This window comes from Scyliorhinus torazame, chromosome 18 (genome assembly GCF_047496885.1).
Source record: "Scyliorhinus torazame isolate Kashiwa2021f chromosome 18, sScyTor2.1, whole genome shotgun sequence".
Taxonomy (NCBI): domain Eukaryota; kingdom Metazoa; phylum Chordata; class Chondrichthyes; order Carcharhiniformes; family Scyliorhinidae; genus Scyliorhinus; species Scyliorhinus torazame.
This window is the reverse complement of record NC_092724.1, coordinates 66,309,058-66,323,745: the sequence shown is the minus strand read 5'-3', so window position 1 is coordinate 66,323,745 and position 14,688 is coordinate 66,309,058. Positions and strand designations below refer to the sequence as shown.

At 44.0% G+C, this 14,688-nt stretch overlaps 1 protein-coding gene across 1 annotated transcript in view; it reads right to left on the bottom strand.

Annotated features, from left to right (window-relative positions):
• LOC140395269 (AP-1 complex subunit mu-1) overlaps positions 1–14,688 on the bottom strand; it is a 185,928-nt gene that overhangs the window by 133,371 nt on the left and 37,869 nt on the right. The window contains exon 4 of the mRNA XM_072482834.1: positions 11,144–11,274. Coding sequence (XP_072338935.1) covers positions 11,144–11,274 — 131 coding nt within the window. The remainder of the gene's footprint in view (positions 1–11,143; positions 11,275–14,688) is intronic.

The window sequence follows — 14,688 nt, the reverse complement described above, 5'->3', positions numbered from 1 at the left end:
GGTACCGCAGGGATCGATGCTAGGACCCCAGCAATTCACAATGTAGATTAGTGATTTAGATGAGGGAACAAACTGTAATATCTCCAAATTTGCAGATGACACCAAGTTTGGTAAATTAGACAAATTGAATGGAGAAATGAATGGCAGATGAAGCATAATTTGGAGAAATGTGAGGTTATCTACTTTGGTAGCAAAAACGAGACGGCAGACTATTATCTGAATGGCCATAAATTAGAACAGGAGAACGTGCAACGAGACCGAGGTGTCCTCGTACACCAGTCACTGAAGGTAAGCATGCAGGTACAGCAGGGGGTAAAGAAGGCAAATGGTATGTTGGTTTTCATAGCGAGAAGATTCAAGTACAAGTGCAGGGATGACTTGCTGTAATTATACAGGGTCTTGGCCTCCTTACCTGAGGAAAGATGTTCTTGCTCTAGAGGGAGTGCAGCAAAGTTTTACCAGACTGATTCCTGGGATGGCGGGACTGACGTACGAGGAGAGATTGAATCGGTTTGGATTATATTTTGCTGGAGTTCAGAAGAATGAGGGGAAATCTCATAGAAACCTATAAAATTCTAACAGGTCTAGACAGGGTAAATGCAGGGATGATGTTCCCGGTGGTGGGTCTGTCCAGAACCAGGGATCACAGTCTGAGGATACAGAGATGAGGAGAAATTTCTTCACCAGAGTGGTCGGCCTGTGGAATTTGTTTCCACAGGAAGTAGTTGAGGCCAAAACATATATGATTTCAAGAAGCAGTTAGATATCACACTTGGGGCGAAAGGGATCAAAGGCTATGGGAAGAAAGCAGGATTTGGCTATTGAGTTGGATGATCAGCCATGATCATAATGAATAGCGGAGCAGGGTCAAATGGCCTCCTCCTGCTCCTATTTTCTCTGGTTCTATGTCTTCTAGTCAGCAATTCAGTGGCAAACGAAAATGGTTGTTTTGCTTGTTTATCTTTGTAACCGATCTTTATTTCCTTTTTCCCATTTCTTTTATTTTGTGTCTGTGGATCCATAATTGGAGTGTGCCTTCAGGCAGAAAAGTACTGACCAGGACAGTGTGTTCCTAGGTTATGTATTTTGGAGAGGAGAAACCAGACTCATGGGCACCCAGTGAATCTGAGGAATCTTCTTTTGAGGAAGTTGGTTCGATTGGCTAACTGGCAACCAATGGGTTGGCCAGGGTCCGTGTTCTACCTGACAAAAGTCCGCGATTGGTTCCTGCTAGGTGCTTTTTTCAGGGAGAACTTGCCAGAAGCTTCTAGACCCTCGAAGGAAGAGGAGCTGGGTTTCCTCCCTCTCTTTGTTGTCGGTTGCCTGCTGTCTCAGAGTGTACAATGAAGATCAATACAAGATGAAGGAAAAGGAAGTGCCCAACTGAAGGCCAAACCCTGAGAAAGACACCCATCTGAATTAAAGATCCTTTTCCATTTATTTTAATATAGATTTTTTTCCTCTCAACCCTTTTTCTCTGTGTGTTTGTGTATATAGAGTTTGGGGGGGGGGGGGGGGGAGGGGGGGGGAGGGGGGGGGAGTTAGATAGTGGATAGCCAGTTGTATTTTTTTGCCAATTTTTAGTAACAGTATTATTACTGTTAATAATAATTAACAGTATTATTACTGTTAATAATAAAAGGTTAATTACTGTTAATAATAAAAGGTTAATTACTGTTAATAATAAAAGGTTAATTACTGTTAATAATAAAAGGTTACTTTTATTTAAAGGTTACAAACCTGGTGGCTGTGTCAGTGTTATTCAACCAAAGCACTGGGCATCAATTTAAAATCTAATTTCATCGGTGTTGCAACTCCGGGTCAAGTGGGGCTGGTATGATCACACACTCGCCCAGAGTGACATAACAATCCTAAACCCTTTGATTTGATTTATTATTGTCACATGTATTAGTATACAGTGAAAAGTATTGTTTCTTGCATGCTATACAGATAACGCATACCGTACATAGAGAAGGAAGGAGACTGCAGAATGTACTATTACAGTCATAGCTAGAGTGTAGAGATAAGATCAACGAGGTAAGTCCATTCAAAAGTCTGATGGCAGCAGGGAAGAAGCTGTTCTTGAGTCAGTTGGTACGTGACCCAAAACGTTTGTATCTTTTTCCTGATGGAAGAGAATATGGACAGCACGGTAGCATAGTGATTAGCACAATTGCTTCACAGCTCCAATTTTGGACACTAAGGGCAATTTATCATGGCCAATCCACCTAACCTGCACATCTTTGGACTGTGGGAGGAAACCAGAGCACCCGGAGGAAACCCACACACACACGGGGAGGATGTGCAGACTCCGCACAGACAGTGACCCAAGCCGGAATCGAACCTGGGACCCTGGAGCTGTGAAGCAATTGTGCTATCCACAATGCTACCATGCTGCCCAAATGTAGGATGTAGGATGGATTGAGAGCTCCATGTTTCTTTTTTCCTTCTTGTTGTTTAATTGGGAAGAGAGAATCGTAATTAAGGGTATTGTATTTATTGTATTGAGTAGTATTGTTTAAAGGGTAATTTTCGGGTTTGATGCTAAAGAGTTTAATATTGCGTTAATAATAAAGTTTGGTTTAAAATACTAAATCCCTATTTTTTTGTGCAATCACTCCTGGAGCGAAGTATTCTTTCTGCACAGTCTTATAAAATAAAATAAAATGTTGGGGTTTCCGTCCAGTATCTAGCCACTGTTGGGGTCTAGTCTGGAATCTTAATACTGCCAATGGTGCAGCATTGATGATGGGGGGGGGTGAAAAGCGTCAGACTTGAAGGAGTATTGGTGCCTCAGAGTTGTAAGGCTGGAGGAGTACAGAGACAGGGAGAGGGTGAGGTCATGGAAGAATTTCAAAGCAAAGATTAGAAATTTATGTTTGGTATTAGAAAGGTATGTTTTTTCTGTAACAGATTAACATCACTGAATGGCATTTCTTTATTCATTAACAGGATGTAGGCATTGCTGGCTAGGCCAGGATTTATTGCCCAGCTTTAATTGCCCTGGAGAAGGTGGTGGTGTTAAAAAAATATCATATTTTTCAATATTTTCAAGAATATCATTGTGGTATCCTGTGAAGCAGGGTTGTGGGTGGGTGTGCGTGTCACTAATTTAATTAGACTGAAGACAGTTAAGACTGCAAGGTTACAAACATCAAAAGGGATTAGGTGTGAAAGCAAGTGTTTTGAAGTGGAGATGAACAGGGCCAAAGATGGGACCAGTGAGCACCATGAATGGAAATGTGCATTAGGAAGATAAGGGGAGTGACTGGAGCTTTAGAGGTTTAACTGTTGTATTTAAAAAGCAAAATGTGCATGGATAAAACAAAGTATTAAGTTTAGATTTTACCTAGAAGCAGCAGCCATACAAATAACAAAATATCGATTTTTTTTTTCTGGGAATGGGAACTTCCAAAAGGGTGCAAAAACAATAGATTTTAAATATGAAAGCAGGGGAAACATAATTAAAGGGAGACTGAATGCTGCATAGGTGTGATGTTATCATGAGATCCTGAGAACGAAATGTCCCAAAACAGACCTGTGATAAAAGTAGACTGCAGCCATCTTTAGAGGCCCGAAGCAATTTTATTGAAATTTAGAGAGAAATTCTGTGAGGATTGTTGCCGAAAAGGGATGTTTAGCTTTGAGCTTAACCAAGCAGAAATCTTTGGGAAGTGTTTGTAGACCTATCGTTAGTGTGTAAATGTAACCTCGTGTTTAAATTGTCTTTTTGAAATAAACGTTTAAACTTAATATTTAAAATCGACAAGACTGGTTTGAAATTTGTACTCCCGACTTCAGTGCTCATTATAATATACACATTGTGCTAGTTTGTTCAGGTTCCCCTTTGGGATTTAGCAGCCCAGCAAGTATACCCTGCCATATCATAACACTGCGCCTTCTTGAACCGCTGCAGGTCATGTGGTGTAGGGACTCCCACAGTGGGAGTTCCAGGATTTTAACCAGTGACAGTGAAGGAACAACGATATATTTTCAAGTCAGGATGAACAGTCCTCTCAGAATTTCTCTATAAATTCTAGTAAAATTACCACAAACATCCACTGTTGCTCCAGGCCCCTAATGGTGGCTGTAGGCTGAAATCGTCACAGGTCTGTTTTGGGACACATGCTCCTCAGGATCTCATGGAGTGGTTTGGAGAGGAATTTGCAGGTGGCTGTGGTCTGATGCCGTTTCATTCTAGATGTTAGCGGTCTTGAATTTGAAAGATGCTGTCTAAGAGCCTTGGTGAATTCCTGCATTGCATCTTGCAGATCGGTGGTGGAGGAAGTGAATGTTTATGGGTGGTGTGGGAACCAAGTTCCTGTGCTGTATTTTTCTTTGCTCTTTTAGAAGATTGTAGTTTAGTCAGGGCAGCATGGTCAGTATGGGCTTGGAGGGCCGAAGGGCCTGTTCCTGTGCTGTACTTTTCTTTGTTCTAAGTAGGCCACAGTGTCCTGGATGGTGTCAAAATTCTTGTGTTGTTGGAGCTACATTCATCCAGGCGAATGGAGAATATTCTATCACACACCTGATTTGTGCCTTGTAGGTGGCAGATAGGCTTTGGGGAGTGAGTAGACGAGTTACTCACCGCAGAATCTCTAGCCTCTGACCTGCTCTGGTAGCCACAGTATTTATATGGTTAGATTCCCACTCGTCAGGGCGGCACGGTGGCAAAGTGGTTAGCATTGCTGCCTCACAGCGCTGAGGACCCAGGTTCAATCCCAGCCCCGGGTCACTGTCCATGTGGAGTTTGCACATTCTCCCAGTGTCTGCGTGGACCTCACCCCCACAACCCAAAAGATGTGCAGGGTAGGTCGATTGGCCACACCAAATTGCCCCTTAATTAAAACAATTTTTCTTTTTAAGTTTCTCACTCATTGGTGATGGTCATGGCTTGATACTAGGAGGTTACGTGGTGGCACAGTGGTTAGCACTGTTGCCTCACAGCGCCAATCACCCTGGTTCAATTACAGCCTTGGGTGATTGTGTGGAGTTTGCATTCTCCCAGTATCTGCATGTGTTTCCTCCAGCTCCTCTGGTTTCCTTCCACAGTCCAAAGATCTGCAAATTAGGTGAATTGGCCATGGTCAAATTTCCCCTCAAGTGTCCAAAGATGTGCAGGTTGGGGGGGGGGGGGGGAATGAATGGCCTCCTTCTGCATTGCAATGATTCTATGATTTTCTATGATTGTCTATGACTTGTGTGACCCAAGCCTGGATCTTGCTGTATTTGGACATGCACTGCTTCAGATTCATTCAACATTCACTGTTGCAGCAAATGGGGCTGAACACGAACATCCCCATTTCTGACCTTGATGGAAGGGAGATCATTGATGAAGCAGCTAAAGATGGTTGGGCCGAAGACACTACCCAGAGGAACTCCTGCAGTGATGTGCTGGAGCTGTGACTGACCGCCGCAAGCACAACCATCTTCTTTTGTGCTAGGTACGACTCCAACCAGTGGAGATTTTTCCCCGATTACCAGACTCAACTTTGCTAGGGATGCTTGATGCCACATTCAGTCAAATGCTGCCTTGATGTCAAGGACAGTCACTCTCACCTCACCTCTGGAGTTCAGCTCTTTTATCCATGTTTGAACCAAGGCTGCAACGTGGTCAGGAGCTGAGACACCCTGGTGGAACCCAAAATGAGCAACAGCGAGCATGTTATTGTTAAGCAATGTTACTTGATAGCACTGTTACTGACCTCTTCCATTGCTTTACTGATGATCTAAAGTAGACTGATGGGAATGGTAAATGGCTGGGTTGGATTTGTCCTGCTTTTTGTGCACAGGACAAAACTGGGTACATTGCCGGGTAGTTGTCAGTATTGCAGCTGTACTGGAACAGCTGGCTAGCGGCATGGCACGATCTGGAGCACAACTCTTCAATACTATTGCCAGAAAGTTGTCAGGGTCAATAGTTTTTGCAGTATTCAGTGACTTCAGCTATTTCCTAGTATCACATCAAGCGAATCTAATTGGCTGACGACTGGAATCTGTGACGCTGCTTATGTTGTTTGGCATGCAAATAGTCCTGTGTTTTAACTTCACCAGATTGCCACCTCATTTTTAGGTATGCCTGGTGCTGCTCCTGGAATGCCCTCCTGCATTCTTTACTGAATCAGAGTTGGTTCTCTGGCTTGTTGGTAATGTTAGAGTGGGGGATATGCCTAGCCATGAGGTTACAGATTGTGGTCAAGTACAATTCTGCTGCTGCTGATGGCCCACTGCACCCCATGGATGTCCAGTCTAGAGTTGCTAGATCTGTTCGAAATCTATCCCATTTAGCACAATGGTAGTGCCACACAATATGATGGAGGATATCCTCAATCTGAAGATGGTGGTCACTTCTACTCACGTTACCGTGGACAGCATCAGGAAAACAAAGATTGATTTAAGGGATTTATATCAATAAACATTAGTTTGGTTTTAAATGGGTATAATTTAAAATCTTTGTGGAAGGATGGATAAAATCTACAGTTAGAGATCCCAGCACGTGTGGGGGTTTGTTCAATTCAAATTGTGCTTCTCTTGTGCTTAGTGGGGGTTACAGCGTGAAAAGTAAATAAATTTGCACAAGCATGTGACCATTGCTTAGCGACTGGGGAGCTTTTTATGGTAGAAAAGCTTTTGATTTCGTTTTTAAACTGAATTTGTTTGCAGTCGAAGGACACCAGGGAGTGAACATCGTTCAATTCTGCCAGGAGAAGCTGGACAAGGGAGCTGCAAAGAGGCAGACTTCCCTAAGAACCAGATACCAGTCCAGCTAACTCGGGAATTGGGACAGAAAGAATATCTTAAGACTGAAGTTAAGGGAACAGAGACCAACATATTATTCACAGGAGATTTCAAAGGGAGAAGCAGACAAAGCGTTGTGAGTGAAAGAGACAGCAGCAGTAACCAGAATTAAAAGTGGGAAAGCAGACTTCAGATGGAAATCAAAAGTTTGATGCCATGCTAATAGAGTCTGGGAACCTATTAGCAGGGGGGGGGGGGGGGGGAATTTTGAGGATAAATCCAGACATTCACTTGGGGTTCAGAGTGGAGAGTATATTTCAATACAACCAACTTGTTTGTTAAAAGGGACGTTATGTTGCTGATGCTGTTGCAGCAGTCCTGTGACACTGTTCCTCCACACTTTCTAAAGAAAAGTAAAGTTTTGAGCCAGGGGTCCATTCTGGGGTGTTACTGTCCAGTTATAGCATCAACGGGGATCATAACAACAGATGCATCTGCAGCAGGCAGGTTGGCAAGAATGAGATTAAGGATGTTTTCCCATCTTATTGGTTCCCTCACCACCTGTCACTAAGTCATGTCAGTCCAGTAGCTATGCCCTTTAGGGTTCAGCCAGCTGGTCAGCACTGGTGCTACTGAGCCACTCTTGGTGATGAACATCAAAGTCCGCCACACAGAGTGCATTCTGCACCCTTCCCACCAGAGCATCACCCTGTGTCGCTGGATTACTAATCCAGTGACAATAGCCTTACACCCCTTGGCATGCTCGGCCATTTCAGAGGGCAGTTAAGGACCAACCACATTGCTGTGGGTCTCAAGTCACATATAAGACCAGGTAAGGATGACAGATTCCCTCCCCAACAAAACATGAGTGAACCAGATGGGTTTTTAAGAAGAATCCAGTAGTTTCAGGAGACGAGCATTTCATTCCAGATTTCCTTAATTGATTAAATTTCAATTCCAGGGTGGCACAGCGGAGCAGTGGTTAGCACTGCTGCCTCACGGCGCCACGGTTGCAGGTTCACTGTCCGTGTGGAGCTTGCACATTCTCCCCGTGTCTCACCCACACAACCCAAAAGGTGTGCAGGGTAGGTGGATTGGCCATGCTAAATTCCCCCTTAATTAGAAAAATAATAATTGGATACTCTAAATTTATATTTAAAAAAATTAAAATTCCACCAGCTGCTGTGGTGGGGTTTGTACTCATGCCCCTGGCGCATTCGTCTGGACCTTTGATTGACTACGCCAGTGAGACAGAATTCCGACAGTGCAAGGGCAGCCATTCCAATGAGTCTGCATCGACCCTCTGAAAGGGGACCCTACCTAGGCTCACTCCCCTGCTCTAAACCCGTAACTTCACCTAACCTGCACAACTTTGGACAGTAAGGGGCAATTGTAGCATGGCAAATATACCAAACATGCACATCATTGGATTGTGGGAGGAGGTGACATAGGCAGTGGTTGTTGTATAATTGGACTTTCAGAAAGCATTTGATGCGGTGCCACATGGCAAGTCAGTTAGCAAATTAAAAATGTTTGGGATTGATGGGTACTTGGCAGCATAGATTAGAAGTTGGCTAAGAACAGGAAACAGAGGGTAGGAGGTGGACATTTCTCAGACTGGAGACGAGTTGAAAGTGGTATTCCCAATGCTGTGCTGGGACCCTTGTTTTTTCTGATTTATATAAATGATTTAAAAGTGGGTGTTCAGGGCAAAATCTCTAAATTTGCAGATGATACGAAGCAAGGGAAAACAATGAATTGTGAGGATGACACTGAGTGACTTCAGAGGGACGTTGACAAGTTGGCTAAATGGGCAGACAACTGGCAGATGAACTTCAATGCCGCTGTAGCCACCTGGGTTGGCCACTTCCCGACTTAAAATGGAGAACCGCAAAGACTGAAGGGAAATTCAGCCAACACAGGCAAAATTGAGCAAGTGTAGAAATCATGTGTATTGAAAATTGCAAAAACCAGACAGCACTCAAACCAGTGAATAAAGCCAAGCCAGACTCCTCGGCGCCAGCAGGAGCCAAGACAAAGGAAGGCCAACGGACATTTAGGGACCGCCCAGCGATCAGGGAACAACTCCAGTATTGGAGAAATCGATCCAAGTGATCGGGACGCAGTCCAATCATTTGGAACCAGGTACGGGGTCTGCCCCGAAGGGCGGGAAGCCCCTGGGGACTATAAAGTAAAGCCCCCAAGTTCAAATCGTCCTTCTTTGGCAGGGTCACTCAGCAACTTGAATCAACCCGTGAGAGTGACCTGTCCAAGCTGCCGCATCAACCAAGTCTCCAGTCAATGCTCGCTACGAGATAGGCGCTCCTAGCTACAAGTCCATACCAGCTTTTGAATCCTGCAGACTCAGGACCTGAATGAAAGGCCATTTGTTCCCCTGACCTGGTGGGCCAATTCCGAAGCTAAGTATAGGCCTGTTAGTTGTAGAAGTAGCCTAGAAAGTAGAGTTTATGCATGAGTAGTGATTTACTGTGTATAATAAATGTGTTTTGATTTGAATCTTACGAATTGGTAGTGTTGAGTTATTGATCATTACTTGAACTTGAACCTCGTGGCGGTATCAGAAAGATACCTGGCGACTCTAGAGCAAAGGCTAAACAAACAGAGCAAATTACGAATTAAGAGCCAACCAAAAGTTAGCAACACCACGAAATGGGAGGTAGAAAAAACACGGGGAGACAATATAGGCGCAGTTGTACAACCTTGAGGGAAGTACAAGAGCAGAGGGAACTCGGGGTTCAAGTGCATAATTCTCTGAAGGCGGCCAGGCAAGTTGAAACAGTTGTTAAGAAGGCAGATAGATCCTTGGGTTTCTAAATAGAGGCAGAGAGCATAAAAGCAAGGAAGTGATGCTACACTTCTATAAATCATTGGTCAGACCACATTTGGAGTAGTGTGTTCAGTTCTGGGCACCTTACTTAAGAAATTTCCGGGAATGACACCAGAAATGAGGAATTTTCGGTACAAGGAAAGATTGGAAAAATTAGGTTTGTTCTCCTTGGAGCAGAGAAGATTAAGAGGTGACCTTATTGAGGTGTTCAAAATTCTGAACGATTTTGACAGGGTAAAGAAGGATATTCTGTTTCCACTAGTTGGTATATCAGTGACTAGAGGTCACAATTTCGAGATGGTCAACAAGGGAGCTAGGAGTGAGATGAGAAGAAACTTCTTTACTCAGAGTTGTTAGGGTTTGGAAGGCGCTACCTGGGAGAGTGGTGGAGGTGGATTCCATAGGAGGTTTCAAAAGAGAGCTGGGTATATATCTGAAAGTGATTAATTTCGAGGGCTACGGGGATAGGGCAGAGGAATGGGACTAGCTAGGAAAGCTCATTAGGGAGCGGGTGCTGACACAATGAGCCGAATGGCCTCCTTCTGAGCTGTAAATAATAAATATAACAAATAAGCCAGAGCACCCGGAGGAAACCCATGCAGACAGGGGCAGAATGTGCAAACTCCACACGGGTGGTTGGCAAAACAACATTTAGCATCTTTAGACATGTAACTAAGGAATTCAGGAAATGTGAAAATTAAATTTTTTTAAATCACCTCTGTGTTCACAGTTATCTACTTGCTTTGATTCACAGTCTACCCCAATCATTTCTTCCACATCAACCACTGTGTCTATAGCGACAAAGCTGTTTGAATGCCCAATACTTGGGAGTGCGCTCAGGTACACATCTTCGAACAGACCTGGTCACAAGAAATGCACACAGTGATGAGTACAGATCTCTCGGTCCATCCTCACTCAGCTCTCTAATATTGGTGACACAGCGTCCACTGTAAACCAGCCGGCACTATATGAAGCTTCAAACTGAAATTTTTCTGGTAAACGGTTCAATTCTGTAGGAAATCTCTTGGTCAAAAGGTTCTGCCTGTAAAATACATTCTTAAATAGGAGCGTTTCTTAGCGGAATGAAAACTAACAGTTTTGTCTGTATTCAAACGAGGGTCACTCCCTTCACCACTTCTCCTGGTTTGGCACAAGAACATACTTCATCACTGGGACTCATCATATTGTGGCTCACCAAGCACTGCTCGGAAACAGGGACGGTTACATTCTGGATCTCAGCCTTACAAACAACCTCAATTGGTCAGCAGTCACATAGTTAAGACATAAAAAATCTTTAAATTATATATATTTCTTTTAAAAGCACAATTTTGGATTTAAGCATATGTTGAATTGCCATAAATCCAGCTTCAAAACTTGAACTTGTAATTCATACAAAGTTATCATTTCAGCACATAGAGCATGGAAGCAGGCCATTTACAAAGTGACATATTCTTTGTCATAACAAAACCCTTAGTTTAAAATATATATTGTGGGGCTTCTTTCATGGAGTTACCATTTCTCCTGGAGCAATACATCAATAAACACTGCCCTACTTACTCCTGCAGGATCTTGCTGTCTGTGGTCTGTGGGTAACCAAAGTCCATTAACTCATCAAGCAGCTCATAGATTATAACAAAGTTATCTCGTATACTTTCTTCTTCCAGCTCCTTAAAATACTCAGAAAAGACCTGGAAAGTAAATGGGATAGAAATATTAATGGCAATGACCCTCGCAGTATAAGCTTTACTGTAATGAAGCTGGACTAACATGTTTCACTGCAGATGGGAGGGTGTAAGCTTACAATTACAACCCCACATAACAATTTCCAACCTCTACCAAGCAGAAACAGGCGATGATTGTTGGAAAAGCAATAACGGAAAAGTCAATTAAAGCCACACTAGTACACCTCTCTTGGTTACACCATGATATTTGGGCACATCATCTGCACTTAAGACTAGGTAAAGTTAGCTGGTGTAAGGAGATCTAAGAGACAGGCGTTTGAGTCAGTGCCCCAGGGGGTAAATCTGACACAGGTGGATGGTCACTGGCTTGTGCTTGAGTGAGCCAATCTCAGAAGTAGCACTGGTGGGAGCATGGCAACTGACCTCAGTATCCAGAGGCCATGGGAAAAGGGGGTGCAGTAACTAATATTGTCTCTGGCCCCAATCAGGAGCCTTGCAGCAAAATCTAGTTGCAGGATCATGCTCAGTTGTAACGAACACTCCACCACTGAGAAGTCAGTATGATGTCTTACAACACCAGGTTAAAGTCCAACAGGTTTGTTTCGATGTCACTAGCTTTCGGAGCACTGCTCCTTCCTCAGGTGAATGAAGAGGTATGTTCCAGAAACACATATATAGACAAATTCAAAGATGCCAAACAATGCTTGGAATGCGACCATTAGCAGGTGATTAAATCTTTACAGATCCAGAGATGGGGTAACCCCAGGTTAAAGAGGTGTGAATTGTACCAAGCCAGGACAGTTGGTAGGATTTTGCAGGCCAGATGGTGGGGGATGAATGTAATGCGACATGAATCCCAGGTCCCGGTTGAGGCCGCACTCATGTGTGCGGAACTTGGCTATAAGCTTCTGCTTGGTGATTCTGCGTTGTTGCGCGTCCTGAAGGCCGCCTTGGAGAACGCTTACCCGGAGATCAGAGGCTGAATGCCCTTGACTGCTGAAGTGTTCCCCGACTGGAAGGGAACATTCCTGCCTGGTGATTGTCGCGCGATGTCCGTTCATTCGTTGTCGCAGCGTCTGCATGGTCTCGCCAATGTACCACGCTTCGGGACATCCTTTCCTGCAGCGTATGAGGTAGACAACGTTGGCCGAGTCGCACGAGTATGTACCGCGTATCTTGTGGGTGGGGTTCTCACGTGTAATAGTGGTATCCATGTCGATGATCTGGCACGTCTTGCAGAGATTGCCATGGCAGGGTTGTGGGGTGTCGTGGTCACTGTTCTGAAGACTGGGTAGTTTGCTGCAAACAATGGTTTGTTTGAGGTTGCGCGGTTGTTTGAAGGCAAGTAGTGCGGGTGTGGGGATGACCTTGGCAAGATGTTCATCGTCATCAATAACGTGTTGAAGGCTGTGAAGAAGATGACGTAGTTTCTCCGCTCCGGGGAAGTACTGGACGACGAAGGGTATTCTGTCGGTTGTGTCCCATGTTTGTCTTCTGAGGAGGTTGGTGCGGTTTATCGCCGTGACGTGTTGGAACTGTCGATCGATGAGTCGAGTGCCATCTTTCAACGAGGGCATCTTTCAACGTCTGTAGATGTCTGTTACGCTCCTCCTCGTCTGAGCAGATCCTGTGTATACGGAGCGCTTGTCCATAGGGGATGGCTTCTTTAATGTGTTTAGGATGGAAGCTGGAGAAGTGGAGCATCATGAGATTATCCGTGGGTTTGCGGTAAAGCGAAGTGCTGAGGTGACCGTCCTTGATGGAGACGAGTGAGTCCAAGAATGCAACTGATTTTGGAGAGTAGTCCATGGTGAGTCTGACTCACTGAGAAGTCAGACAGTTCTCTCTGCCGTTAACTCACAAACTAGTTAGAAAGCAAGGATAAGCAGGTGGAGAGTATTGATCATGTATGTTGAACAGACAAAGAGGGACTGTGCCCCTTTAAGGGATTGAACCTTTAATCACGTGTTTCTTGTTTATTAAAAAAAAAACATAAGACTGCTGGGATACTGGGTTGATCTGTAGGAAGCCGACATATGTAATGCTGCATTCTGTAAATAAAGGAACCATCAAGCAAAGAATTGTTATCTAGTTTCGCACTTCATCTGGCTTGGGGTCCATTTTTTTTTTTTAAATTTAGAATACCCAATTCATTTTTTCCAATTAAGGGTCAATTTAGCATGGCCAATCCACCTACCCTGCATATCTGTGTTGTGGGGTTGAAACCCACGCAAACAAGGGGAGAATGTGCAAACTCCACACGGACAGTGCCCCAGAGCCGGGATCGAACCTGGGACCTCAGCGCCGTGAGGCAACAGGGCTAACCCACTGTGCCACCGTGCTACCCTGAGGGTCCATTTATCAGACAGTTACAAATATGGCAGTGTCTCATTATGTTTTACAGTATGTATAAGCACTTAAGATTAAGCTGTCAGAGTACTCAAAAATAATTGGAGGATCACCCTTTGTTACTAAGCAAGCTATTATTGAAAATTACATGTTTCAGAGGCACACATCCATACTCATGTGGGTGAAAGACGGCAAGTGTGGTAGTCTTCCAGTTTATTTTGTTGAAAAAGGAATTCCACCCTTTTGGAAACTACCAATTAAAAAAATCCACTATAATCCTCCTGGCAAATATCTAAAATGTTTAAAATTGGACTAAGTCTTTAAAAAGACAGAAGCGATGTCTGCCTGTGACCCTGAACAAAAGGAACTTTCTGACAGTATCAAGAGAAGCTGACACCTCATTATCTCTTAAGAGACGCTAACGACCCCTGTGACTGCAGGGTTTGGTCAAAGAGAATTATACAAAGACCATCTACATTTCATCAGCCAGGCCTGGCCACCAGAGTCAACTGGTCTGCTAGGCCAAAGGACCTTGCAACCTCCTTTGAAATTCTTAATGGTTAGAACATTAAGAATGTCAGGAACCCACACAAATGAATGTACATCTTTTGTCAAAGCCAAGTGGAGGTGGGAGTCATGGGACATGCTAAGAGAACCAGTTATATGTCTTGCTGTACTGCAAATCAGTCTGCCATCTTCCATCTACCAAGCAGGAGCTTAGAAAAGGAATGCTATCCATTTTGAATGCCTGATCCCCATCCACACCTTTTTAAATTGGAACTTCTATATCATTGCCTATACGGCGAATTAATCTGCATGTGCCTATCTTATCGTGGACAACTCGACTGGAAAAAAGAATAATCAAGTTTTTAGCCTGCCTACTTCTGAAGGATTACACCATTGGACTTTGATTCTGCACTCAGGTGAAACAATAAATGTTTGTTCTGCAGTCCTTCCCTGTAACCCTTTCTTTCTCTATCCCTAGTGTATTGTATCAATGCACAGGGAGCCACAGAGCTACATCCCCTCCCATGTTTAAGTGTGTGTGAATAAACTAACTTCCCTGAATTC